This window comes from Tiliqua scincoides, chromosome 8 (assembly GCF_035046505.1).
Source record: "Tiliqua scincoides isolate rTilSci1 chromosome 8, rTilSci1.hap2, whole genome shotgun sequence".
NCBI classification, from domain to species: domain Eukaryota; kingdom Metazoa; phylum Chordata; class Lepidosauria; order Squamata; family Scincidae; genus Tiliqua; species Tiliqua scincoides.
In genome coordinates, this window is record NC_089828.1 from 4,226,666 (window position 1) to 4,254,221 (window position 27,556).

At 44.5% G+C, this 27,556-nt stretch overlaps 1 protein-coding gene across 2 annotated transcripts in view; it reads right to left on the reverse strand.

Moving 5' to 3' along the window:
- Positions 1 to 372: 372 nt before the first annotated feature.
- LRRC28 (leucine rich repeat containing 28) overlaps positions 373 to 27,556 on the reverse strand; it is a 57,429-nt gene continuing 30,245 nt past the window's right edge. Inside the window, exons 6-10 of one of the 2 annotated variants that reach the window (XM_066636298.1) lie at positions 23,880 to 24,086; positions 18,599 to 18,701; positions 15,118 to 15,293; positions 12,667 to 12,826; positions 373 to 445 (exon numbers count right to left, since the gene is read on the reverse strand). In XM_066636298.1, the coding sequence (XP_066492395.1) occupies positions 424 to 445; positions 12,667 to 12,826; positions 15,118 to 15,293; positions 18,599 to 18,701; positions 23,880 to 24,086 (668 nt within the window). In that variant the 3' untranslated portion in view covers positions 373 to 423. Of the gene's footprint in view, positions 446 to 6,461; positions 8,961 to 12,666; positions 12,827 to 15,117; positions 15,294 to 18,598; positions 18,702 to 23,879; positions 24,087 to 27,556 lie in introns of those variants that run through there. The other variant, XM_066636297.1, reaches the window with a different exon arrangement.

Below are 27,556 nucleotides of genomic sequence, written 5' to 3' on the forward strand. Positions count from 1 at the left end.
GCTTCACTCTTGCAAATTGATTGGGGCTGCAATCCTATAACACTTTCTCTAGGGGAGTAAGCCCCATGAAATACAATGGTACGTACTTCTGAGTAGACATGCACTGGACTGCACTATAAAAGAAGCAACTGAAGCTTTGCAAGAGTGCAATTGCAATTCCGTTGAGATTAAAACTTATAAAAATGGAGAACAGGAAAACATGATTGTTTTTAAAAGACTGTTAGAGGAATGGAATCTGATGCAAGTTGCAGAGCTCAGGGCCACAGCTCAGTGATTGAAACCTTCTGTGTGAAAGGTACATTAGATATTTGATTTTCTCTGTAAACCGCTTTGTGAACTTTTTGTTGAAAAGTGGTATATAAATACTGTTGCTGCTGTTGTTGTTCTTACATGCTCAGGTTCAGTCTCTGGCAGCACCTCCAGCTAGGACCCGGAATGAGCCTTTCTAGATGAACAAAAGAATGGAGAGAAGGTTCAGGATCAGCAACAGGCTGAAAGGCTCCTGTACCTTTAAAAGTATCACAGAAGGCAAAGCAAACTCAAGGGGGTCTGTTGTTGATGCAGCACTGAGATAGGAAAAGCTGCACAGCAGCAAAATTCTCCCTTCTGTGCAACACTTGTAGGAAGCTCTTGTAGGGATGAATACCTGACAACACTATGTGAAAAAATTATTCCCTGGCACATTTCTATAAAGTTCAATTCTCTTTCCCATCGTAACACAGTCTGAGAGCTCCTTAACAAGGAGAGATTTTTATGCAGACCCTGGTAGCCATTTCTTCTGGAAATTCAGCCTGCCCTGACAACCCCAGGGTAGTTGGCAAGCAGACCTCCAAAGGCCTCCAGTTGCTGTGCTGTTTCCTCTGAAAGGAGTACCCCCGTTGGTCTTCCCAATGCTTGAGCCAGAGGGGAAAGAACAGGAGCTCACTTTTTATAACGGTAATAAAAAAAGATTTCTCGCTATGCTCTTGTGTCTGTTAAATGAGGGTTGCTTAGAACAAACCCCTTGCAAAACCAGGATAGCTTCAATCAAAAGGCTGTTTTTAGGGAGGAGGAAGGGTGAAAAGCGCAATGCTATAGTCTAAGTCCCTTGCTTTGGTCTGGCATTTGTTCATCCCTGTCATTTTTGGGGTGTGAATGTCAGCCCCTGCTAGAGGCCTGGCCGCTTCTCGGCACCACAGTCACTGACTGGAAAGCTGGCGAAGAGGACCCTGTCATGTGGTGTCTCACCGTCTCTGCGATTCCCATTAAGTTTTCCATCCGCCCATCTACGGGAAGAAACAGACCCGGCTTGTTGCTGCTGCCTCGCCTTTTGGAGTCGGTCCCCCTGTGTTGAGTGCCAAGGTGCAAACACCCAGCTCTCATTCGGGCCAAACTCTCCACTCAGCCCGTCACACACAGCGAGAACGAGTGGAAACTGGCAGAGCCAGGACACTGACAGCTCCTGCTAAATCACAAAGCTGAGAAACATCCTTGCCTCTCTCTTCATCGAAACCTGGAAGCCACAAGTTCCTGAACAAAATGTCGAAGCTACTGAGAAGTTATTCCATTCATTCACACCTACGTTTACTAGGGCTACTTTCCCACAAGCTTACAATGGACAAAATGCCAAGTCAAAACTAAGTTAAAACCCCAAAGACAAGAAGAACACAGAATATGGTCCTTGAAAAGTCAGAGGATAAGAGCATCCACAAATGTCCCACTTACCTAGTTCAGCTCCTAGGTGTTAGCCAGGCAGGTCCAAAGCTAAATAGAACATCTTTTACATTGCAGACCTTCCTAAAAGCAGCCCATGAGCCTCAGCCTTCATGCAATGATTTTTCTGCTGATGGGGAACCGCCAACGACAAAGCCCTGCTTTTAGCATTTCATCACTACATTTATATTCAACCCCAAGATGACTCCAAAAACAACCACCACCAACACATAAGCATCTCTAAAGATAACCAGACCAAATGCCCTTTAATTAAAAAAAGCAATAAAACCAATAATTCAAAAGGCATTTTAAACAGTAGTCTAAAAAAAGACACCTTAATAGCTGTGAGAAAGGGGTTAAAATGAGCCTTAGTGGGTCTCTGCAGGAAGGGAATTCTGCAGGGGCTGCCACAAATGCGGCCCTGCTCTTTGGATAACTTCCAGTGATACAAACGGGTGCAGTCAGGGCCTCTCCACAAGATTTGAGAGTGTGGGGAGTTCCATATACAAAGAGATTCTCTGGGGTCCTGGATCAGTGGAGCCCTGCCTTGGCTATTTCAGCACCGGCACAATGACTCCCCCTTTTCCTATTATTTTATAATGACACTCAGAGACTGTATTCCCTCCTCGGAACCTGGTCCACAGCAGAGCCCTGCCCAAGAGCAGCAGGCTCGCTTGCTCTTTGTTTCCAAGTGAGAGGCACAGGGAGGCGCTCTCCAACATTCCCATACAACGGCTGGACTTGCAGGCTGCCTCCCAAGGCCAGGCAGGGCTGGGCTTACATGTCTTAAATTGCCGACTGGAGCCACGGAGCTATTCTGGGCCTGGCTGGCATCGCCAACTGCTGCTGTGGCATGACAGTGTTTACATGTGCAACCAAGAGAAACAGGCTGACAGTACTCTGGGCTGGAGGGAAGCCATGAGCAGCTACCTTAAAACAGGCACACTCGGGAGCCACTGAGCTCACGAGGACCTTTGAAATAACTTTGGAGAAGAGGGAGCAGTGAACGGTGGAACAGCCTCCAGATGGGCACATACCTATTCCGTATTATTCCTGAAAATGAATCAGGCATTTGTTGGCAGCTGTTGCAGAAGCGTCACCTCTTGTGTGCCTTGTGGCCACCAGCACTGAGACATCAAGAAAGCCAAACCTTCTTGGGACAAGCCAGCAGAGCTTTGTAACCCAACAGAAGCTTCTAGCTGACAGTGTCCCTTCTTGTTCACTTAAGCCAGTAGTTCTCAACCTTTAGGAGCCCGCAGAGCACTAAGGCAAGAACTGGAATTATCGTGGACCACACTACATCCCTGCACACAAAAAAATACAATTAAATGTGTAATAATTAGATATTTGTTAGGTTTATTATTTATAGAGAAGATTTCTGGGTTGCTGCCTTTGTGGCCAGCTATGGCTGCAGGTGGTCCATGAGAAAGCATCTCCCAAGTAAGTGCCTCCCCATGGACTACCAGAGATGGCTGAGAATGGACTGCCCACAGTCACAGCTGACACTTCACTGACAGCTACAAACAGTCTATTCTCCACCCTCTCTGGCGGTGGTCTGGGGGGGGAGTGTTCAAGCTTGATCAAAGGTATTCTTTTTTTCTGAGATCTCGCAGACCATTTCTCAGGGTCTCATGGACCACCTGTGGTCCCCAAGTCGGCAACCAGTGACTTAAGCAGCTGAGTCACTCATAAGTCTCAAAGAGTCTGAGATTCCTGTGCAGAAAGGTGGTCAGAAAGGGAGGTAGTTTTGTCTGGGAGGGGTGTCTCATTTTCTTCCCCACACCGATCAGCTCAGTTTTGGGATTGCTGTGTATTCAGCACACCTTCTTCCTCAGTCACACCCAATACTTGGTAAACTGAGAGTCTTAATTATGACTCAGAGACCCCCATGCCTGCTGCAGGTTGCTATCCTACCTTTTCCAGACCAAACTCAAGGGATTGCTTTGTAAAGGCCTCACTTAACCCATTTTTGCCTGGCCCACAGGTGTACACATTTGGTCCCTGTTGCATATATGCAACATTGAGCAGAAATGGCTTAATGATTGGAACAGTAACCATCTGTACCATCTGTGTTAGGAGTCACCCCCAGGCTAGGCATCTTTCAAGGTCAGCTAATGTCACATCAAATGCGGTTTTCCCAGTGGAGCTCAGTTGCATATTCAGTTGCGACGTACTTGCACATGTACAAACAAAGCCAAGGTTTAATTTTGTCCCTCTCAAGGCCCACTTCTCCAACATAGTTTTTCCTGAGCCATCTCAGTCTGACCGCATTGCTTCTGAATTGCCACATGTCTTGTCCCTCCTATTCCTAGAAAATTCATATCCTTCCCTTCCCTTGTTCTTTTCCCCTCTAATGTAGGTTCTGTGTGTTCTGGATAGCAAACACAGGACTTCTGCATTCTGTACAATATCGAGCTCACGCTAATTTTTAGCGGTAGAAATGTCATAGAAGGTTAGAGTTGGAAGGGGTGTTGGAGGTCATCTAGTCCAACCCCCTGCTTCATACAACTACAACATTCCTGACAAGTGGCCAGTCACTCTCTGCTTGAAAACCTCCAACAAGGGAGAGACCACCACAGCACAACAGATTCAGTGCCAAGAAACTCTTACAGTTAGGAAATTCAACCTCATGTCCAGCCTAAAGCTTTAGGCTAGTTTAGTCTAGCTTCAAACCCACAGGTTCTAGTTTTAGCCCCTGCACGCAGGAGTCACCTGTCATCTTCTTCGGTGCAACAGACCTTTAACTACTTGGAAGATAGGCATCATATCTCTCCCTAGTCTTCACCAAGCCCTTTTAACTGATCCTCATAGGACTAGGTTCCCAGACTCATCATCTTAGTTGCCCTCTTCTGGACCTGCTCTAGTGTAGAAGGTGGTGCTCTGACTTGGATGCAGTATTCCAAGTGAGGCCTGACTAGTGCAGAACAGAATGGAACTATTACTTTTGGTGGCCCACACTCTAGGCCTCTGCTAACTCTGTTCAGCATTGCATTAGTTTAGTTTTTGCCTTTATTTTTATTTTTTGCAGCAGCATCTGCTGGCTCGTGTTCAGCGTATGATCCACTAAACCAACTAGAGATCCTTTTCATATTTATTTTATTTATTTATAACATTTATACCCAGCCTTTCCCAAAGTTCAAGGTGGCTAACAAAACTTAAGTGGAGCTGCCAGATTTTCCGCATTGTGTCCTTGTGCCCCCAATTATTTGTTCCAACACAAAAGTCTTTACATTTATCCCATTACCTTCATTTTGTTGGTCTGGGTCCAGGGATCAAGCCTGCCCCAATTGTGTTGAATCCTGATTTCTCTTGCAGGGGTTTAGCCAGCCTCCCAACCCTGTGTGGTATCATCTGCAAATCAGGTAGTTATGCCTCCTAGTCCACGTCATTTATAAAATGTCCAGATCCTGTAGCCCCTCCAGTCTACTTGCACTTTTAAATCACCACTGGCTTCAGTGGAATAGTTTTCTGTTCCAATTGCTAGCTTGGCATTCAGCCAAAGGGGAAAATATTAGGGAGGAAAAAACAAAAAGGTTAGGCCGTTGCCCTCAGCACTCTCTTCAGGGTGCCCTGAAGATTCAGAGTCTGCCTGAAGGGCACGATCATTTGAACCCCCTTAAGCTGCTTATGGCTTCCCTTAACACTGATTTGAACTTCCAAGGAGGCATTAAGCTATAATGAGTTTAGTAAAACTCTGGCTACAAGACTTAACCCCCTTCTGTCAGATGAAGATGCCAACCTCTAAGGGCCAGTCAGCAGACAAACAACTGCACCTGTTGAAATGCCTCCTGCTCTACAGTCATCAGCATCTGGGGTTAGTTATGGATCCAAATCATTGCACTCCCCTATTGCTTTATTTTAGGCCTGGGGTAAGTAACATGGATTGACGAAGAAATGTATGGCATGTACACATGCACACACTATACCTGAACTTGAGTCTTCACTGCCTACATTTTCAAGGAAAGATGGCCATTCTTTCTGGGCTCACAGACTAAGTGTGCTCTGGCAACCTGCTCCCTGAGGCCTGCAATTGTACCCAAGTACCGTTCATTCAACCTACAGAGCAGGTGCTTATCATCAAGAGGAAATACAGGTTGGGCATTCCTTATTTGGAATTCCAAAATACAGAGTATTTCAAAATATGGAACTTTTTTTTTAGCACCAACGTGACTTTTTAAAAAAACGTTTTTTGCCGAAAGAAATAAAATCACAAACTGTTTCCATGCACAAAATTATTAAAAATATTGTACAAAATTATCTTCAGGCTATGTGTGTAAGGGGTATATGAAACAAATTATTTTATGTTTTGACCTGGACCTACACCCCCCCCCCCCAAATCTTTCATTATGTATATGCAAGTATTCCAAAATACAGAAGAATTTGATATCCAAAATGCTTCTGGTCCCAAACACTTTGGATAAAGAATATCCAACCCATAGGAACTTCTATTACAATAGGGGAATTACATGCAGCAGGCTCTAATGGAACTGTTGAAACAAGAATAATTGTTATTACAGCTCACTACTGTTCTTAAAAGTGGCAGAGCTCGTTGCCACTCTGTTTAAGAGAATAATTATCAGACTGCCATTGTTAGGCTGAATTCTCACTTGGCACTCCATAAGCTGGACTCATCGGAGACTCTGCCACCCACCTTATTGATTTTATTCATCAAGTGGACAGGTTTGAATGTACAAGGAGCAGAAATGGTAAAAGACATATATACCCCTCCCCTTACACACCAACACACACACACAAACACAGGTTGCTTCAGTTTGGTTTTATTCTGGGATAAAAGCAGTTAGGAAGAACTGCACTTAAAATCAAGCTTCACATTTTGGAACTGCTACATCTGCAAAACCAAGATAGTGGATTCCTCAGTAGCCCGAGTCAGACTGCATGTTAGAAAAGTTCAGCTGAAGTTGTGCATTTAGAAATACGAAGGCCTCCTTCCCAAAACTATTCCGAACAAGCTAGGAAGGCTGAAGGGACTTGAAGTGGGGATTTAAAATTCACCTCCACTTTGCTTGTACTGAACAGCTGCAACCTGAGAGTTAAGTGCACCTCACCTACTAAACAATGGAAGATTGACTGGGGGGGGGGGGTTACCAACCATTGATGGGAAGAGGCCAACTCCTTGCCAGATGAAAATAAGCTGTTCCCTGCTCTTTTATTCACTTTGGTCGCTCTTGTCCTGAGTGGAGAAGAGAAGGTGAGGAATGAGCTAATTGGCTGGCATGCTTATGGGAGGAAAACCTTTAAGATTCTGAACAGACAACTTCCCATGTGAGCAGTTGTTACGTGGGCCGGGCTGAGCTGAGCTGAGCTGGACTACACAACTAGCAGAAGGGAGGTGTGGAATGGACTGTGCCACTTCAGACTCTAGGTGGTGTTGGGGAGAGAGCATTAGAAATTCTTCCATTACAACCCCCTGGAAACAAGGATACAACATGGCTGACAAAAGGCTGAGCGACCACTTTCTCTTCTGCTTTGCTATTTTTCTTTTTTACTTGCAGGACATTTTAAAGGTGGAAAAAATTCAAAAGGGGTATGTTCCAGCTGGGTCTGAAGTGGTACCTTCCACAATTATATCTCCACATTCTGCGCAACGTGTAGAACAACTCTTTGAGTTTCATGGGGTTGATCTCTTTAAGAACATCCACACTGCCCTTAGGGAAGAGAAAGGGATTTATTTTGGCAACAATATATATCGAAATGCCCCACTTTCTAGGTAACACCAACATATCTGCCCCCGCTATTTGCATAGGGAAATATTCCCAACTTCATTTGATGCTTCCAAGATTATCCTCATCTTTCAGCATACTAACTACTAAAACAAACCAAAGAGGAGAAGAGAGAATTCTTGTGTTAAACTCTGCAACCTATTAGTGGTTAGCTAATACAGTTAACACCAAAGCATTAGTAAAAAGCAAATATTTGTAAACCATCTAAGTAGGTCTCTGTTTTGCTCTTTTCTTGTTTTAGAAATTCAAATTACAAGCTAAGCTCTCATTCTGGGCTTCCCTCTCACTTTTATGCTGTGAAGTGTGGCAAAAGTTTCCGAGAAACAATCCTCAGAGAGCAGTTATGGTGTTTGTGAGGTCCTTGTCAATCACAAGTGTATGCTATTGTAGCCCTTTAGAAGTAATGTAAGAGAGAAATGAGTCTATATTGTCCTCCCTTTTGTGCCCCCCTCCCCCTGATGTCAGAATGTTTGACTGAAGCTGTTTTCGAAATCAACAAGAATTCTCAAACGATGGCTATACAGACCAGACCATTTTACACCTTACAGACACAGACTATTCACATTCACTTGACTATCAGTTTTTCATAAGTGCACAGCAAGAGAAGTAGGCAATATTCCAATTCATCCAAACACACGTTCTGTTTTGAAACCCTTATTAGCTCTGCGACACCACCAGAGTGAGAAGGTACTTGAAAAGCACCCACAAGCAAGATAATCACTTTTCTGTGACTCCCAAGGTGGTCCCAGGAAAATGTCAACCTCACACAGAGCGAATTCCAAGTTCTCCTTGCCCAGAGGCAGGCTGGAGTATCTTGCAGCAAACCGTGTGCAGAAGGAATTATTTTTTCTCCCACAAGCAGATTTATACATTTCACCAAGTGTCAAAAGATCAAGTGGGAAAGTAGGAGATGATGTAAGACGTTGAATGGCAAAAGAGAAGGAGACCAACCAAAAATTCTAACCAGCACAAATAATCTATTCACTTAAATAGCTGCCCTCAAGTCAATGACAGCCTAAAGCCACGTAGAGAAGTAGAAGAAGAAAATTAAGAGTATTGCAAAAGTATTATTAAGAAAACCAGTTCATACTGCCCACATGGATTGAAACAATGCTGAAAGATGTACCCGAATGCAACCAGAATCACAGGGCCAAGAGCAGCCCATTTGCGTGCATGATGTTTGTTTGGTTTATGTTCTGTATGAAAACAGGAAGGTGTTCACATCTGCTGAAGCTGGAGCATGAAAATACTTCCAGGAGAGCTTCTGCCTCTCGTCCAAATTTGACAGGGGCGCAGGATTCAAGCGGCGCTCAGTGTTCGTGGCTGGGCACTCCCGCTGCTTTGGCACATACGCGCGCACACACACACACACACAAGTATTCCAGCACCATCAGGAGACACAGCCTAATGCAGCTGCAAAGCTGGCACCGCTCCTGGACAGCTTTAAGTATTTATCAACTCAATAGGTCAAAAGTCTGCAGGCATTGGGTGGAGCAGCAGTAGGCCACAAAACTAACAGTTGTCCTTCTGGAATTGGGGGGGGGAGGGGGGGAGGGAGAGAGAGAGAGAAAGCAGTTGTCAGCTCAAGATTAAACCATTGGCTCTCGTCCACAGAAGACAGGGTTTCTTTTTGGATTGTCAAGAAAAGGGAGGAAGGATTAAGGTCTGGTGAACTAAGTACACAAAATACTTGAGTTTGCAAAAATAGCAAGAGGTTTTCCTCTGTCAACATACAAAGGATTCAGCCGAATACGACTGCAAGTTTCGCAGCTATGAAGGAAATGCCTGGAGAACTCCTCAAGTCCTTGGGGGCCTTTTTCACTCCTCGCTCTTGCCCCCCACCCCGGTTCTCGAGGAGGATGGAAACCTTCTCTTTAGCTTCTTGCTGTTGACCTCCCTCCTGCTCTTTTAGCCCTGACGTGCTTTTAGTGCTCTGCCTGACATGTTTTTTTGGTTTGGGGTTTATTGTTTATATTAAACGTTGATAGCAGCCTTGGCTGACTGTGCTAGGTGTCAGAAAAGGGGCATATAATAAATAAACACAATTTAAAAACGCGATCTGACTTAAATCAGAGGGCTTCCATCCATGTGGTCAATCCTCCAGTTCCTGTTCAGTGCATCACTTCCACCTTCTTTTATGGGAAAGCCTGAACTTCATTAAAGAAGCACAAATGTTCGTGCAATTGGTTTGTACACATCTCACACTGTCCCTCTCACAGCCACAGCCCCTCCCATCCTCCCCTAGTATTAGAGGACTTCTCTCTCCCCCTTTATAACAGTAAATGTACACCAACAAATGCATTCACTGACTTTTCCACCAATTCCTCCACCCAGGTTCCAAGGCGCATAATTCATAGTTCTCCAACCCACTTAATGATCCTATCTTAAAGCTCCCTCTTCACCATTTTTCCCCCCCCACCTGCCCCCCCCCAAGCCAAAGCATCCAACTCTACAGGGGGTCAACAAGAACTTTTCTGAATCAGCATGGGTTCTCCAGAGTGTGGTATACAATATGTGAACTTCCCTGATAATGGAATGATGCTTGGGTACACAGAATAGCGGGCATAATTTCTTATGAACAGCAAATGCATATCAACATATATATCTGCATTATACATAGACCTTTGGTCCATCCAGCTGAGTATCGCCTATACAGAAGGGGACCACCTCTCAGGGTCTTTCCCAGCCATAACTGAAGATGCCTGGACCCTTTTTCATGCAAAGCAGGAGCTCTAACGCTGACCCAGCTCCAAAAGCATTGTCTTCTTAAGACAATATCTTCTTAAAAATATTATTTCATCATAGTATCACCCTGCCTTTGGGTAGTATTTAAATGTTACTGTATTCACCATGCACAGACCCCTATCCAATAATCAGAATGTCCACAGCCAGGAAGAAAGGGGAGTCCATACCATACCACAGTGTGTCAATATCGTATGAACCCATGTGATTGGCCTCAGCTACAGGGACAAAAGTTGCATGTGCTGAGCGGGGAGTGGCATGCGGTTAGCCTTAGGGCAGTCCCATCAAACGACTGCCAGGTACTTTTGAAGCAGGGCTCAGACGTGTAGAAGCAGGGTGAACAGCTGGTTGTGGCAACCAAGGACGTTTTCTAAGGAGAGAGCAGGCTTTTCCAAAAGCATGATTTTCAGAGTCATCTGGTTGCTGTCCAACTTTAAGATGCACATGTTGTTCTTGCTTCACAAAGCCCACTTGGAAATGGATGGGGGGGGGGAAGGAGAGAATACACAGCACTGTAGCACAAGCTCACAGAAGCTGCAGCTGTAAAGAAAGCAGAAAGTTGCGCCATCTACTTGAGTCAGCCGATTTTTCTACTTGAGACCTTCAGTTTGTTGCTGGGGCGGAAATTTTGACAGTGCTACAAATGGAGACTTGAAGCAGTACACCAAGGGCACAGTGGTAACTTCTCCAGCCACAAAATGAAATGAACAGGAGTTATGCAAGGGCCCAGCCTGGGCCTTGAGCAGCTCCCATTCATTTTGACAGGGCAGGAGATGTCCCCACTGGATTGTGAACGAGCCACATGTCCAGCTGGCAATTGCTAGTTCCTCTAGTTCAGCACCACAGTACATGATAATTTCAGCCAGAAGCCAGCTGAGCAGGCTCCACACCTAACACTAGACTCACTGCCCGTCACCTGCATAAGAGAGCTGGGGACCATGACGAAGAAAAACAAACCCAACAACAGATCAACACATGGTCTGAGGGCACAGGATACAACCTAAGCAGGTGGGTGACCACCTGGAAATCTGATGTGTAAATGCCTTGAGTTATGTGGAGGAAGGCAGGTGGGACATAAATCTAACAAAAGAAACAAGGCATTAACAACACACTCAGAGTTTGCTTCCATGGAAGGACAGAATGTCACTGTTGAAGTTGCTGCCTCGTAGCTTTCCCTTCCTTGCACTTCATGTCAGGATCCCATTCCGGAAGAAATGGCTTCCAAGATGCCTTTGCAGAGAAGAGGGTTTGGGGTACTCAAGAAGAACAAAACGAGACTGAGCAAGATGAAAAGGCAAGCTGCAGAATGCCAGGTTTCCCCACTTTCCCTTTCTTCTCATTAACAACAAGTGGGCACACAATTTCTTTTCATGCAAGGATGAAAGTCTCTCCACGGAAAGGGCTGCTGCTCTGGTGCACTGCCAGCCGGAAAGGCAGCCAGCAATTGCCAGGAGGCTTTGCTAACTACTGTTGGACTTTGTTGAATGTCACAACAATTTTAGGGCAGCAGATGGGTGTCTAAAAACACCACCACTGGCCCTCAGATCTAACTTGTGGCCATGAGTCAACATATAGTCATGCTTTCCTCCTTGCTTAAGAGTACCCATCAATGAAAGCTACTGTCTTGTACATGAAGGGAGGGGGGTTATGATTAAGTGATACAGTCTTTCAGAAACTGGCAGCTTCTTTTCAGTGTTGAAAACAGCAACACTGTTTTTGAAGAAACAGGCTTCTAGACCTTCAAGTATATGAAGAAAAAGACCCACAGAGAGTGTTTTATGAACAGCATGAATCTGGGCATTCCAACAGTCAGAATGTCTGTATTTTGCACATGACCCTGGGAGAAGCCAGGAACTGCCATGTGACCTGGAAGTAGGTCTTTCAAATTGAGCCTGCGTAATGGCATGGTTTGATTGTGTGAAGGTAGGAAAAGCAATTCTGGCACTTTTTGTTTTTAAAATGGATCCCAGTATCCATAGGAGGGGGGGGGGTCCAGAATGGACACCTCATAGATACAAAGGTTGCTTTGTACTATGCATACCCCCTCTCACTCACCAGGCCCAAATTCTGATCCCCTGCTTATGCCTCATATGCTTTCCCATTTGCTTCCAAAACGGAGAGGCCAGAAGGAAGGAATTTCAAATCACTCAAAGCTACTTCACAGCAACACTGCTGCCCCACTCGATCCCTTACACCACAGTCTGAAAGAGAGACACTGCAGACTTGTACAGAAATCGAGCAACCATAGGCCACTGTGGAAACATCCTGGGGTGTGTGTGTGTGTGTGTGTGTTGAAATCATACTAGTTTTATAACAGGCACTTGCAGGCAACACTGAAACAGGAGACTTAGCAATAAAGAGAACACAACTTCACCCTTTTGTGAGGGAAAACTAACAGCAACAGACCGAAAAATGCATTAACAGCACACGCCTGATTCTAACATGCTTTACCCACCAACTGAAGCCACAATGCAATTTTCCTTGTAATTACCCCTGATGCAATCCAGCCATTGGTGCCTCTCTCAAGGGAAGGAGCTTTGGGTAGACAATAGTAAACATAGGCTGGCTACAACGGTGGCAGTGTCCCAGAGGGCAAAGCAGCAATTCCAGGAGACTTCTGGGTAATGAGATCGGAGTCAGGAACTTCAAATCTAGAGGGGGAAAAAGAAACGGGGGGGGGGGGGGAGACACAGGACAGGTCACAGATCATATTTTCAACAAAATAGATTCATGGCTGTCTTACCAAAGCTGGACATGTTCCAGATGCAGGCTAACCAACCCTAGTCATCATCTACTAAAATGGTAATGACAACGACTTTGCTGGGAACTGGGAATGAAGCACAAGGTGGGGTATGCAGAAGGGAACAGGTCTCTAGGACCTGTTTTTGCTGTTTCGGAGAACAGAAGGGTCTGTGTAGTCCAAGCTGCAATATCACGCGGTCCACTGGCTTGTATCTTGATCATGTTTGGCATAAGCTTCATTTCATTCTTTGTGGACATTTTGCCCCCTCCTCCCCAGTTCTGGCACGATCATCCCTAAGGCCTTGGCAAAATGAAAGACTCCTAACAAAAAAAATTAGTATAGAGAGCCCAGTGGGAAGTCTTTCCAACATTAGGCTTCTGGTCTTTCATCTCAATGGCTCTTTGGAACACTGAAAAAGGAAGTGAAAAAAAGACTGCAACAAAGAACTGCATATCAAGGTAGCCAATTGATGGACAATGTGAAAATATAAAAATACTCCTGCAGAATCAGTCGTAGGCCCAAATCCTAACCCACGTTCCAGCACTGGCATAGCTGTGCCAATGGGACTTGTGCTGCATCCTGCAGTTGGGGGGGCACTCACAGAGGCCTCCTCTAAGGGAATGTTTGTTCCCTTACCTCGGACTGCATTGCCCTTACCTCACTGCTAGAAAGTGGGTTAGGATTGTGCTCTAAAGGTTCATCAAATCCAAGCATCCCAGCTTCCACAGTGGCCACCTAAAAACCTCCAGAAAGCCCACAAGCTACGCACAAAGGCAACAGCGGCTGATACCCAGTGATACTTTGCCTCCATACAGCCATCACAAGCAGCCACTGATTGCCATCTCAGTGCACTTCCCCTTGAATAACCCAAATCATGTGATGTTTCGTGTGATGAAACATCGTGTGATGTTTCTGATTGTAAGGTCCATCTGGTTCCTGGTTCCAACTGATAGTGCCAAGTCCCCTACAATATGGTGCATAGTTCTGGGCCAGTGTTCTGGTGCTGGCTTACATGACAATGACAGTTGCACAGAGATGCAGGAGAATGTTGACTTACTATGCAAGACTGGTTTGGCAAATGAACTGATTTGCTTGCACTCATCCCAATTATTCTCATCTAGTCCCCTGCCCAAGATGAGCCACCATAAACTCCCGAGGACTTTGACGAGCCCAGCGTATCTGCCTATACAGCACAGCCCTCGTTTGTCAGCAGCCAAGGCCCCATGTGGCAGCACGATGTAGAGGGCAGCATGAAGCCATGGGCCAGTTTTCAACAAAGAGCTGGAACTGGGGCAGAACTAAAGCAGCTCAGCTGTCACGTTGCACTGTGATAGCCGACGGGCTGCCAGTGCTGCTTTTGCCTCGCGCTTAACGAGCCTGCCAGCTGCCTGCGGAGGAGCTGCATTGTTGGATGATGCATTGCCTTTCGCCTCGGGAAGATGATTATTTCTGCCCCCCCATTAGAAGGCAGTTGCTTCTCTGCAGCAGACTATGAGAAAACGCCAGACTTTTCCACACTGTGCACAAGAAAAGGCACATAAACGCCTCTTACGTCTGAAGCATAAACATAAGGGTTGTCCTTTTGGGCTTTGGCTTTTCTGTGGCAAATGCCACTCAGGAGGCATTTTTGAAAAGTTGGAAGCACTAACCGCACAGCACACTGACAGCAACGTGTTCCCTTTACCTTCAGGGCCACACTGGCCTTTCTGCACTTGCAATAAGCTTCTTCTCTCCACTATAATCTTCTTTGCTTAACTTGCAGATGTCCTAGATCTCCTATGTCTATCCTGCCCCCTTCTGTTTCTCTTCGCTCAGGGTGTTCCAGTGCACTTGTTAAGCATTGTTAAGTATTGTTTGTTTCCTGACCCTTTGCCATCAAGAGAATCCCTCCTCCACTTGCCGCATAGCTACGCTTTTAAAAATTGCTCAGATGAGACCTTCTCTCCCCATCCCAGTCTCTCTCTTCTCTTGTCTACGACCCTTTAAAGCCTGGCATCTCATTTTCTAGTTTTAAATTTCTCCTTTCTCTCCATACCTGCTTTTCTTAGCAGTCTGATCTGCTTAGATTGCAAGGCTGCAGGCAGGGATAGTGTCCACTTATAATTGTTTCTGCAGAGAGCCTAGATATTTAGGTACTTGATTAGAAAAACAAAACAAAATCCAAACCCTTAAATCTTTCAGGAACACAACATCAGTTACCTTTTAAAAACCTGCAGTACATGTTATACAGCGTCCGCATGGCCATCTCTTGCAAGGGCAGCACAAAATCCAGCTCTGTTCCTATCAACTTCACCTCTGCTGGGAGGAAAACAGTCAAATGCCCGGATGAAAAGGAGAGAAGCTTCACTTCTGACTTCTGAACAGGAGAACCACAGCTGGAGAAATAGTGGAGATTTTAAAAAGGAGTAAATTATTGTGCAACAATATTCAAGCCACCTAAGGAACGCCCAGTTTTCTTAAGGCAACTGCTAGGCCACTTCACACTGGGATGATAGGCCCACATCTGGATTGTACCACTTCAGGCTACTGGCAGGGGCTCACTTTCTGCACACAGAACACTCACCTGTCAGAAACAAAGGTTCTAGCCTAGCAAGGACATTTAATTGGTAAGGCAGAGCATGCCATCATGAGAGCCCTGCTTGCAGTCTGAATTGGTACAATCCAAACGAAGGTGCAGTCTTATAAGCACAACACCACACATAAGGACCACCTGCACAAGCTAATCGGAACAGACATTGTGCAGCAGCACAACAGTTCTATTATACAAGTCCATACCTTTACATGCGGCTTTATACAGGAGATGTACACCCATGGTTTTAACCATTTAACAATGTCCCATGTGGCTTCTTATGTACCAAACACTGTTTCACAAAGATAAGCAAACACAGAAACCCAAGAATACTGTCTAAACACACTTGCTTCTTGCCAAACTTGTTCAAGGACCATTTCATGCCCACGTTTGCCAGGCATGCATTCAACAAAGAATCACAGCTCTGACAAATGTACCTCTTGGATACATAATTTTCAAATGTATCTGAAATGTGTTTGTTTCTATTACACTTGAAGTTTGTAGGTGTACACTTAAAATTCTGATCCACACCCTTAAAAACATAAAGTGCAGCATAATCTCTGCTTCACCAAATTCAAAGAGATCTTTTACAACACAACCTTCACCATTATGCTGTGATTCCAAGACAGGCTTGTCGCTTATCTGACTATCAGGTTTCCGTGCCTGAGATCAACCAGCTTAGACTGATCATGGATTTCCCACCCAACAACCTGTCAAGCAAAATAAAACTAATTGCCTTCAAACTATAAACACTAGTGGATTGCTACCTAATCAGGCAGCAACTTCTTCTGAGAGATCTTTGCTTAAGAAAGACTTTCCTGGGTCTTATGAAAAAAGAAGCCATGAAATCAGAAAGATCTGACCTTGCATCTCAGCAAAGCAGGAAGATTTCCTGGTTCAAAGTTGACTCAAGTTGGGGGTGCAGTGAAGAAGCACCTCTCTCTCTTGTGTGCACATCCTGCTTCAGGGATTCCCCAAGACAGGAAACATTTTTTGGGTCAAGACAGGAGAATGCCAAGACTTCAGCGCAACAGCTCCAACTCAGATTTATCAACTTCCATTAGCCTTGGCAGACATCAGACAGTTGTACACAAGGCTTTCTACAGGAACTCCACTCATGCAATAATGGCTTATTCAGAAAGCTGGCATAAACACTCTCTAGCTCTAAGGCCCAGATGACTTAAGCAAAAGTGACAGTGTACGTGAGGAAATTGATCCAAAGAGATCATGCTTCTATGCAAAGTTCAGAGACAGGGAAAGAGAACACAAAGCATCAGAGCAGGAAATCAAAGAACTCCATGTCAAAATACTCATTTTCTTCAGATAGGGGTGTTCTATCAAATGACCCCAAATGAAGAATTTCATAACTCTTATGAAAACTTATGAAATAATTGAGTGGCAGACACAAAGATAGTGGAACCTGCATATTATACCGAACTGGTTCTGTGTTCCTGAAAGGAAAGTTTTGGGATGACCCGATCAGTCATGAAGTTCAGAAGGAGACCTTGGCTAAGTCAACCTCTCTTATGCAGCTAGAAGGATAAGTCACCAAAGGGTATATTAAAGCTTGCCTTCAGAAGAGAGCTTGAAAGAAACAGAAACCCTCCAGATTGTCACCAGTTGCAAAGTCAGAAGATGTCATCAAGCTGACCATAAGATTTGAATACCAAATGCCCTGCTTCACCACCCTTCATTCTCCAACTTCAAAAGATCTGGCTTTGCATTAACAAGAATAGCATGCATTTATCTTTGCAATACAAAGAAACGCAGCAAAAGAAAAACTACAGTTGAACTCATTTCAGCTTTGTTATTTCCATTACATGAACAGAGAAAACCTTCTGGCAGCCCAGAGAACTTGCAGTGCTTCAGCCAACAGAAATCAACACACTTTCACTCGTCCCCATGTCCACCAACCAACAATGGTACTTCATCAGGGCTACAAAGTTCACCTCTGTGGGAGTTACTTATAAAACATCCACTTCTTATTTAGCAGAAACAAACTCTTTTTCTCCAGCATAAAATACAGCAAACATAACTTTATTTACATAAGGCAACGCAGAACGACAGGGGGGTTTACCTGCAGTTGCCACTTTCTTTAGCGTGTATACTTTCATGTTTTGCCAAAGGTGCCTAAGGCGCACAGAGAGATGCTCTTTAAAGTACAAATTAATCCAAATTAAACAGAGGCATGCTATTCTGTTTGCTAAGGGAATACATTTTGCCACAAATTGCTACCTTAATATGAAAGTAAGTAAATAAAACCCAACATGCCATCCCATAGTGCATGAATAGTTTAGTAAAATGGAGCTAGGAGGAAAATTGGCTTACATGATACTTTGAGGTATTTAATCTCGAAAACCCCATAAAAAGGTACATATCAAGACACACCAGTAGAATGTTTTCATAAAATATTTACAAAAACCTGCATTTTGAGTCAGGCTATCCTTCTGTTGGCCCAGCTTCACACTGAACATCATCACCTAAAACGTCCTCAAACATCAGAAACCAAACAGCCAGGACCAAGCCACTGCCTAAAGTAATGGATGTTCACCAAGTCTGTGCAGGCCATTTAGCACAATGGTAGGGAGCTGGCAGTCAAAGTTTCCTTTTCAAGGTGATGCTCTGAGATAAACAAAGATCATTCGGGCAAAGCTCTCGTTGAAGAAGTCAGCTGCTGTTTGTGAAAAGCATTAGAACAGGGGCTGGCATCCTTTTTGGGCCAAGAGGCCTGATGCTCAGTGATTACATCATCATGATATTGCCACATTTCAGGTTTCCCAAACTTCCGTAAGCTGCTGCGCAGAGCTTGGCTTGCAAGGCAAAGCCTGCCACCCGGTTTGCTGCACACTGGACAGGGCATGGCAGAGCCACCTGGCTCGTGGAGGCCTGTGCGGCACAGGGACTCTACAAGCCTGGGCAGATGGCTCTGCTATCCCCTGTCTGGCACAGGGCAAGTTGGCTGAGAGGCTTCGCCTTCCAAGCCAAGCTCAGTGCAGGGTGGATGACTTTGGGTCACAAGCCAGATCCAACCCACAAGCCGTAGGTTGCCAGCCTCTGTCAGAGGTGGTGAGAAGGTGAGAAGGGGAATGACAATTCAATTTATATACTTACCCACTACAACCAATGACTTTGTTATAAAGGTAAGAGGGGAGGCCTTTCAGGTGAACATTGTTATCCACATAAACATATTGCAGTTCTCGAGAACGACCTAAATCTGGATTTAAGAGACAAAAAGAAAATGAAGTCAGTTATATTTTGGGAACAGATATTTGAATTTAACAATGTTTCCTGAGCTCTGTGTCAATGAACAATCACGACATCAATGGCATTTGACATTTGCGTGTTAAGAAAAGTTGTCCTATGTTATCCTTCAAGTCCATCCCCTTCACGCATTTTTATCTTTGAAGCCAGGACACCTGGCTGTCTTCATCTCTAGATGTACATCATATAAAATGGCAGAGGAGGAAAATAGGTAAAGGAAGTGTTCTAAATTCCTTACTAAAGAGGCTGCAGTCTTTTGTCCCAAAATACCATACTTTCTGGATTACTTTACCACAAAAAGTCCCCTTTTGTGAGTGCAGTGTCCTCAATTCTACACTGAGTTACCTATGGATGCAACACTAAGATCCATGCTATCTACCCTTCTCTACCCTCTTTTTGTAGTTGTTATCTATATTCTTCTAGCAATTACTACTGGATCAACTTATCTATGGATGAAGGTTAAAAGGGGGTGGGGGGGAACTGATGTACATGTTGTGTGTCTTTGTGAAGTCTATTTTTCCCCTGTTGTTTAAGAGAGGCCCAAGATCAGCCTCAAGCCTCCAGTAAACATCCTTTTAAGCAATCCATCAGGGACTCAGAGAGCCAGGAAAATCCTCCTCTCTGGAGGCTTGCTTTGTCGGTTAAGAGCCTGTATTCACTGGGAGAGGCTAGCAAAAGGCTGGTGCAGAGCCCTTTCCCTGCATAGCACGGCTCAAGATAATCTTGACATAGTAACTTCAAGATTAGATTACTCGGGACCAGGAAATCTGAAGAGCCCCCTGCTGCTGTATGAATTTGCCTGTTCATTAAGATCTCTGTGACAGGCCGTGTTCCAGGTGTCACCACCTTCAGAGGCGTAGCAAGCAGCAACTAGAGACAGGGTGTCTTATCCACCATGGCAGCCTGGTTGTTGCCTGTTCTCTGTAAGGACATCAGACGGACACCACTTCTGTTATCTTATTATTGCAGACAAAATGATTTTATTATCCTGGGCTTTTAATGGATCACCTTATTTCTGCTGGCTCTAGTTGGGCTACTTCTATTACCCTTGTTAGTGCAAGTTAAATTATACAGGTCTGACCTTGTTATCTGTGGGGGATCTGTTCCTGAACCCCCTTTGGATTCTGAAGCTCGGGAATAAATAAGTTCGCAGGTTGTCAACCAACAGGGCCTCTGCACACTACTGGAACCTTGTTCCAGTTGCGTCTGGAGCAATTCTGAGGGCCACAGAGGTCGCATCCAGCCTCTATGGGTCTCAGAAAGCCTCCTGGACACAACCGGAACAAGCTTCTGATAGAGTCGGGGAGGTCCTCAGAGGGACCTGCAGTGGGTCAAATTCGTGGATAAAAAGGATCCATTGTATATTTATAATTTTGCACTTTGAGACCATCTTGGATTCTTTAGATGAAAGATGACTTAGAAATCTTTTAACTGAAGTTATTGTGTACCGGCAATTCTTGTTTCAGTTCTAAAGAGTAACCCTCAATTTCCATTCCGATTAGAAGACTTGGCAAGTCCAGAGCCTCACATGGATGGATGTTGGCAACCTTCAGTCTTGAAAAGACTCTGGTATCGCGCTCTGAAAGGTGGTTCTGGAACAGCGTCTAGTGTGGCTGAAAGGCCGATTCGGGAGCGACAATCCCTTCCACACTGGGAGGAAGTGCAGTCTGTCCCTGGCCTGTCTCCCTGGCTATGGGCCTTCCTTCTTTGCCTCTTAGCCTCAGACTGTTGGCCAAGTGTCTCTTCAAACTGGGAAAGGCCATGCTGCACAGCCTGCCTCCAAGCGGGCCGCTCAGAGGCCAGGGTTTCCCACCTGTTGAGGTCCACTCCTAAGGCCTTCACATGATCTAAGAGCATATACACATATGAACAAAAGGCATTCCTTGCATTAGTACTTGCTATGTTCTCATCTGAACTTCTGACAAAGACCAGAAGCAGAGCCAAGCCAAACCGCAGAAGATTTTCTAAACATTTTGGAGTAGTTGCTGCTATACAAGTGGCCCTGTCCACCCTCTCCTGCCATTAATTTTTCAGCATCCTATCATGCAATCAACATTGCTAAAAACTCTTTGCTAAGCACATTCCTCCTGGGCTCCATGGAGCAAGGAAGTTGCCCATGTGAAGTTACAAAGAAAGTTTTCATGTGGCTTTTTAAAGTACTGTAGTTTGTCTAAAATGGTTCCACTTTCCTCCTTCCAGAGGAAAAGATCAAAGCCTTTCTACTCAAAATGACCAAATGGTACAAGTCCTGAACAAGACCTGATTCAAGTACTTCTCCCCCCCTTCAACCTCAAGGCACTGGCATATGCATTCCACATGGCTCAGATGGAACAAAAGGTCTTGTGTGTCTGCACTGATATCCTGTAACCATATTGTGAAAGCAGGAAGACAGAAGAGGCATACACAGAAGGAGAATAAGCCCCTTTGCTTACTACACTGCAAAGTACAAGACCCAGAGCGCAATCCTAACCCTTTATGTCAGTGCTTTCCAGCACTGACATAAGGGCAATGCAGCTCTGAGGAAAGGGAACAAACATTCCCTGACTTTGAGAAGGCCTCCGTGAGTGACACCCAACTGCAGGATGCAGCACACGTCCCTTTGGCACTGCTATGCCAGTGCTGGAAAGTACTGACATAAGGGGGTTAGGATTGCGCCCCCACCTGCTTAACACTAAAGGCACATGAATCTTCAATGTAAGAGGGGCAACAATAATTGGAAAGAGACAACTAAGAGCAGGGGAAGGAAGGCAATAAAGCTCTACAGAATTGTGAATGGTGTGAAGAAAGATGTGTGGAGGGGGGAGGAAGGGGTTTTTCTGGTCTCATGACCAGAGAACCTGAGGTCAACCAAGAAGCTGATTAGCAGGAGAGTCAGGTCAGACAAAAGAAAGCCACATTCCAAATGAATATAAGGAATATACTGTCACCAGATATGGTGAGGGCGCCCAGTTTAGGTGGCTTCAAAAGGGAATTCAACAAATTTGCAGGAGATTGATCGTGGACTGGCCATTGTCACAACAATCACATGGAATTTCCATGGGTGGACTGCCACTGGCTCCCATGCAGAGAAGAGTGTAAGGAGAGTCAGGTATTCAGTGTGGTTTTACTTTTTTCCCTGAGGACATCTTTAAAAAAAATTCTCTGTGCTTAAACAGCATCTTGGGATGCGATACAGAAAGGGAAAACTGTACTAGTTTAATTACAAGGATAAACTATGCAGAGGAATATCTCAGACCTTTGATCTATATGCTATTTATTGTACTGAAAAGAGGGAATTGCTTCTGATGCTTTCTACAACTCATCCAGTGACAATGATTTCACTGTGAATGAGCGAGAACAGACTGGGACAAAATCCCTACACAACTGAGATGATGCTGGCAGGAAATGACCAAGGTCTGGAGAGAATCAGTGTGACTGCAAAGGATGGGAATCCATGTGGCTATCGGACCAGGCCAAAGACTTTCAAAACTTTCTCCTGGAAAAGGTGAGGAAAGCTGCTTCTTTATTATCTTTCTGAAGATGCTGCAAGGGGTTCTTTCAACAAGTTGTTGAATGGTTTATTTTTTTCCTGAGTGGCTCTGTTCCTTTAGTTACCTGGCAGTTTCACTATTGTTTCACTTATAGTTGGAGGGTAATACACTGCTTTTGGAAAGACAGTATACACAAACTTTAAGGTATGCTCCCACAGAGTGGTGTTCGCTAAACATTGGGAGGGGCCAATTACCAATTACCAAAGGAAGGAGAATAGTTTTTAAGGGTTTTCCGAGGTGGTTTCAGAGCATCTTTATGTTCCAGGATACGTACACATATATACATTTTTTCTTGTCTGACTTCCATCTTTGTTCAGAACAAATTACACAAAAATAAACAAAACACTTTTTAGTAGTGGGTAGTAGTATAGGTGTGAGAGGCGGTATGGTAAGTACTGCAAGCGCTGCAATGCACCTTGTAAGGAGCGCCTCCTGCGTTGTGGTCGCTACCTGGAATTGCTACAACAGTGGGCGAGAGGGGCTGCTTACACGGTGCACTGCAGCAACTACAGTATTTACCACGCCACTCCCTCCCCCCCCCCCCGGCTGCACTAATGCTGGTGGGTAAAAATGGAAGTGCAAATACCACAAGCAACTACCCCTTCCTGAACCACTTTCCTTGCCTGCCTATTGCTTGCCTGCGACCTGTTACTGGTCAACACATTCTCAACATGGCTATGTGAAGGCACAAGGTCCTGTTCAGAGCAGGTTTAAAATACGCTTGGCAGTGTCCAGAACCATTATAAAGGCAGTTCTAAAGTAATTTCTGTATGAAGAGAGACTGTCAACAGTCACATTAATAAACAGTATAGCTGTTATTTTTACATATTGTTTTATGTAATTTCACTACCATCTACAGTATATGGAAGAATCCATTTATTCAACTCATCACACTACATTTCCAGAAGCCACCAAACCTAATTTTAAAGTGTGCTTTTTTCCCCTTTTAGAACGTGGTTTTGTTTTTTTTAAATACATTCAGTAGACATCATTATGATTGGCCTGTGGAACATGAAAATTAGAACAGCAAACATATGGAAAAGGCAGCTTGTATGTGTATCTGTGGCAGTTTTGACCAAACTATGGTTAAAGCCCTCTATTAAGAAGACTCCCCTACACGAGGAAAGAAAGGATGGCTTTCATAAATACCATTTACCAGACTAAACAGAGTTTCATGTACACATATCCCTTGAACCCAAGGCCACAGCCTGTAACTATTTTTTGAGAAATAATTATAGCCCCTTCAGAAAAAGGTCTAGAAGGCTTCAATAGTTATTCCAAAAATGCAGAAGTGGCATTGCTAGATAATTTCCATGACAGCGGTTTGGGCGACATCACATTTAGGCCTTCATTATGCCATTTGTAAGTGAATGAAGCAACCCCTTTAAACAAGTAAAAACTCATTTTATTGGCAAGAAAGGTCAATAGTCCCAGCAATATAGTTTCGGGCGTTCGCCCGTATCCACAGTTTGACATAACTGGATGCCTGTATCTGGATCCGGAACTAGTCTTTCCCCATATCTTGATATTTCTTTATTATTGTATACACTTTCATACGTTATCTCCTTCACAGTTTGAAGTTAAAGAAAATAATCACTCACCAAGTGGCAAGAATGCAAGGCGGTTCCCAGCCATGGACAACTCATTGAGACTAGGGAGTTGACAGAGGTGGCGAGGGACATGCCAAAGATGGTTTCGGTCAGCAGTCAGGTACTGAAGGGAGAGACATGTGTGCAGCCTTTCAGGCAAAGTTATCAAATGATTGGTTGAAACGTCCAGTGTCTGCAACTCTCTAAGGTCTCCAAGCTCTACAACCCAAAAATAATAGTATTACATTATAGAGGCATAATGTTTAGAGATTGGCTTCACTGAAATGAAAGGTGGGGTGGGGCAGATATAGAGTGTTTGTAACCCAGATCTATTCAACACTTGCAATGGTTACCAGGAGGCCACCATACAGGGTTGGTGTGCCAAGTTAGGCCAAGTGAGCCACAACTGACCAGCTCATCATAAATACATCAGATTTTGAACTCATTCACAAAGTATAAGAAGCAAGAGTATTATTTACGGAGAGAACAAATCAGGCGATCAAAGATACTTTTGGACGGTATGAGGGTACTGCTTATAGGCCACTTAAAAGGTGCTTTTGCAACTTATATATTCCCATTGCAGCAGCCTCTAGAACAGTGGTTCCCAAACTTTTTAGCATTGGCACCAGCCTAAGAAAAAGTTTCACTTTACAAGCCGCTCAAGCTGCTGCGACTGTAATCGTGATTGGGCAGCAGTGCTCCCCCCCCCAATTAGCAGGTTGTTTAACCCTTGATGCACATAATCCAATCTGCCATCTCAGTTTCATGACCCACCAAAAATTGGTTCATGATGCACTGGTGTGCCACAGACCCACGGTTTGAGAACTGCTGATAGAAGACACTGTTCCCTGTTGTGCCAACTTCTTTGATAAGTAAACAAAAAGCTATGTTAATTTGAAGCTCCATTAGACACAATGAAGAAAGAGAGCTGTGTAGGGAGAAGCTACACAGCCCCCAAAAGGGCAAAAACTCCAGAACCAATATGAAAACGCTCTTGACGATTCTCAGGAGCTTACCACAAGACTTGCAATAAAAACTCCAATTGCCACATCTTAATTAAAATAAGATCATTTCCAGTGGCTGTAGGAGGAGGAGGAAGTGAAATTCCAGTATATTTGCACATCCAAAAACAAAGTCCTTAGAAGAACAGAGAGCTCATTTTTAAAGAGAGGCATATTTTACAACTCTTTCAAGAAAATTTCACGAACTGTTTAAGTTTGTTTAACAATGTTGCAATGCGTTAATCCAAGATAGCACAACACCACCTGTGATGAGGGAACCATACCACAGGGCTGAATGCGAATTGGGAGGACATGAGAAGAGAAGCAGCGAGGGAGGAAATGGTGTGTTGTTATTAGGAGTCTGTGGGCATCGGCTGAATCCTATCCTGCAACAATGAACCTGGTGGAAAGGTTAGAGGAGCAGGGATTGGCTGAGGTATAAAAAGGGGGGGGGAGAAATGAGGAGAGGAAGCATCAATGACCTTTATCAAGAAGGGGACACCAAAGAGATCCATGAAAAAGGAGTACCCTGAAGGATGATACCACAAAAAGAACTAAATGGCAAAAAAGAGTAAGAGGGATCACAAACAGTCCTGATTCCATTAGGCCAGAACACTCCAATATTAAGACAGGCAACCAATCTCAACAACTCCATGCCATCCCTTTAACAAAGGCTACCCATAAGGAAAGGGATCATAGCTCAGTAGGAGAGCCATTGCTTTGCATACAGAAGGTCAAAGATCCACTGTCTGGCAACTGGTAGGGTTGGGAAAGCCTCCTCTCGGAAACCATAAAGAGCCAGCCAGCATGCACAACATGGAGCTGGCAGACCAATGGCGTAACGCAGTAGAGGTCTGCTTCCTACACATAGTATCAGGGGATTTTATAAGGGGAAAAAAACTATGTTCAAGACTTAGCAACTAGCAACTAAGTATTTGTCAGGACTTAGCAACTAGAAACCTCTCTAAGCTAGAAATACTATGCGTGAACCCCAGAAATAGCAACCAGTGAAACCCTTTCAAAGATGTAAGGAAATCAAAAAGGTGAAGAAGGGAGGGAATGAGGTTGAACATAAACAGACCATGGACATGTTTGTAAGAAAAAAGAAAAAGCCCATGCAAAAGAAGAAAGGGAAGCAGAGAGAGACAGGCATGATTCTGGCCAGTGTTGTCTAGGCAAGACAGGGATGGAAAAGTAAGCATTCTACTCTAAGCCAAGGGGAGGGGTTCTTCAGAGCTCCATGTATAGGGATGTTTAATTAGTTTAATCAGTTTTAATTAGTTTAATTAGTCCCTGCGTGCCATGAGATACCTCAAAAAGTGATTTGTTGAATGCTCAAAAATCCTTGCTTAGCTGTGGCACCAAGAGTAGCAAGAATGGCCTTGTTTGTGCATAAAATGCAGCCAAGAGTTAGAAGGCGCTTCCTACACAACGCCAAAACCACTGACTGGCAAGCAAGGAAGCCCAGCTATTTTCAGATACAGCCTCGCCTCTGCCACTAAAAATAGCCCTGCAAAGACCGCCCAGGTCCAAATCCTTCAAGGCCACAGTTGGCAGACTGGCAGGATTCCAGAGGCAGTGCAGGCCAAGGTATTTTTTCAAAACTTAGGGAGAGACAGATCTAGTTCTCATCTCTGTTGTCCATCTAGCAAAGCATTCATCTGAACTTTTCTCCTCTTCTTCTCAGCCTTCAGATGCTATATGAAAAGATGTGGATAAAGCCACCTTATAAATATTTTTGACAAAGACAGATATAAAATTGTAGGAATGTATATGCATGCATAATTCTGTCCTCAAATAATGTCGGCAGGATTTAGAACACAGTGTCCCCCTGCCGATTTTCATGAATGTTGACAATTCTGTCCATCACTGATCTTGTTCAACTAACACTCTGACTTTTAGCTGTCTCTCTATTCCTCGGAGGAGAGAAGATATGGAACTTTCTCCCACTCTTCTTATCTCAATTATCCAGCATAACATCACATCAGTATTAAGAGTGTGCATTTTTCCCTGAGTTGTCTTAGAGCAGTGTTTCTCAAGGTTTCTCCTCCACTGTACCTCTTTCACACGGTCCACCTATCTCAAGCACCACTGGAAGTAACTTCTAAGTTGGGAAGCCAGATGAAATGGACAAACACCACTAAGAGGCTCAGGATGGACAGGAGGGCATTTTCAAGTACAGAAGAGCAAGCTTTGGAATCCTGCCTGCCGAGCCAGGCCTCCTACTGCTATTTGTTGCATCATGTTTCTGGTCTCACTGCCAGGTGGCAGGTATTCAGGAGTCCTGTGACTACCTCCAGACACCACTTCAAGTACTACTGGTGGTATGTGTACCACTGGTTGAGAAACACTGCTTTAGAACACTTGCAGCTGGGGGGTGGGGAACAGCTTGATGACTCCTAACCTCCCCAAGTCACTACTGGTATGAGAAGCCAAGCAGTATTGCTATTAGTATACAGAGGGGAAAATACCAATGACAAGGTCTGTTGGAATACGAAGTAGCTCACAGAGACACACTCAGTGGACATGATTGCAGTATGACTAAGGCTGCAATCCTAACCACACTTTCCTGGGAGTAAGCCCTATTGAACAAAAAAGGACTTATTTCTGAGTAGACCTGGTTAGGATTGTGCCCTAAGCTGCTTAACAGGGATTGGGTAAGAAAAAATGAAATGCATCTGGGGCATC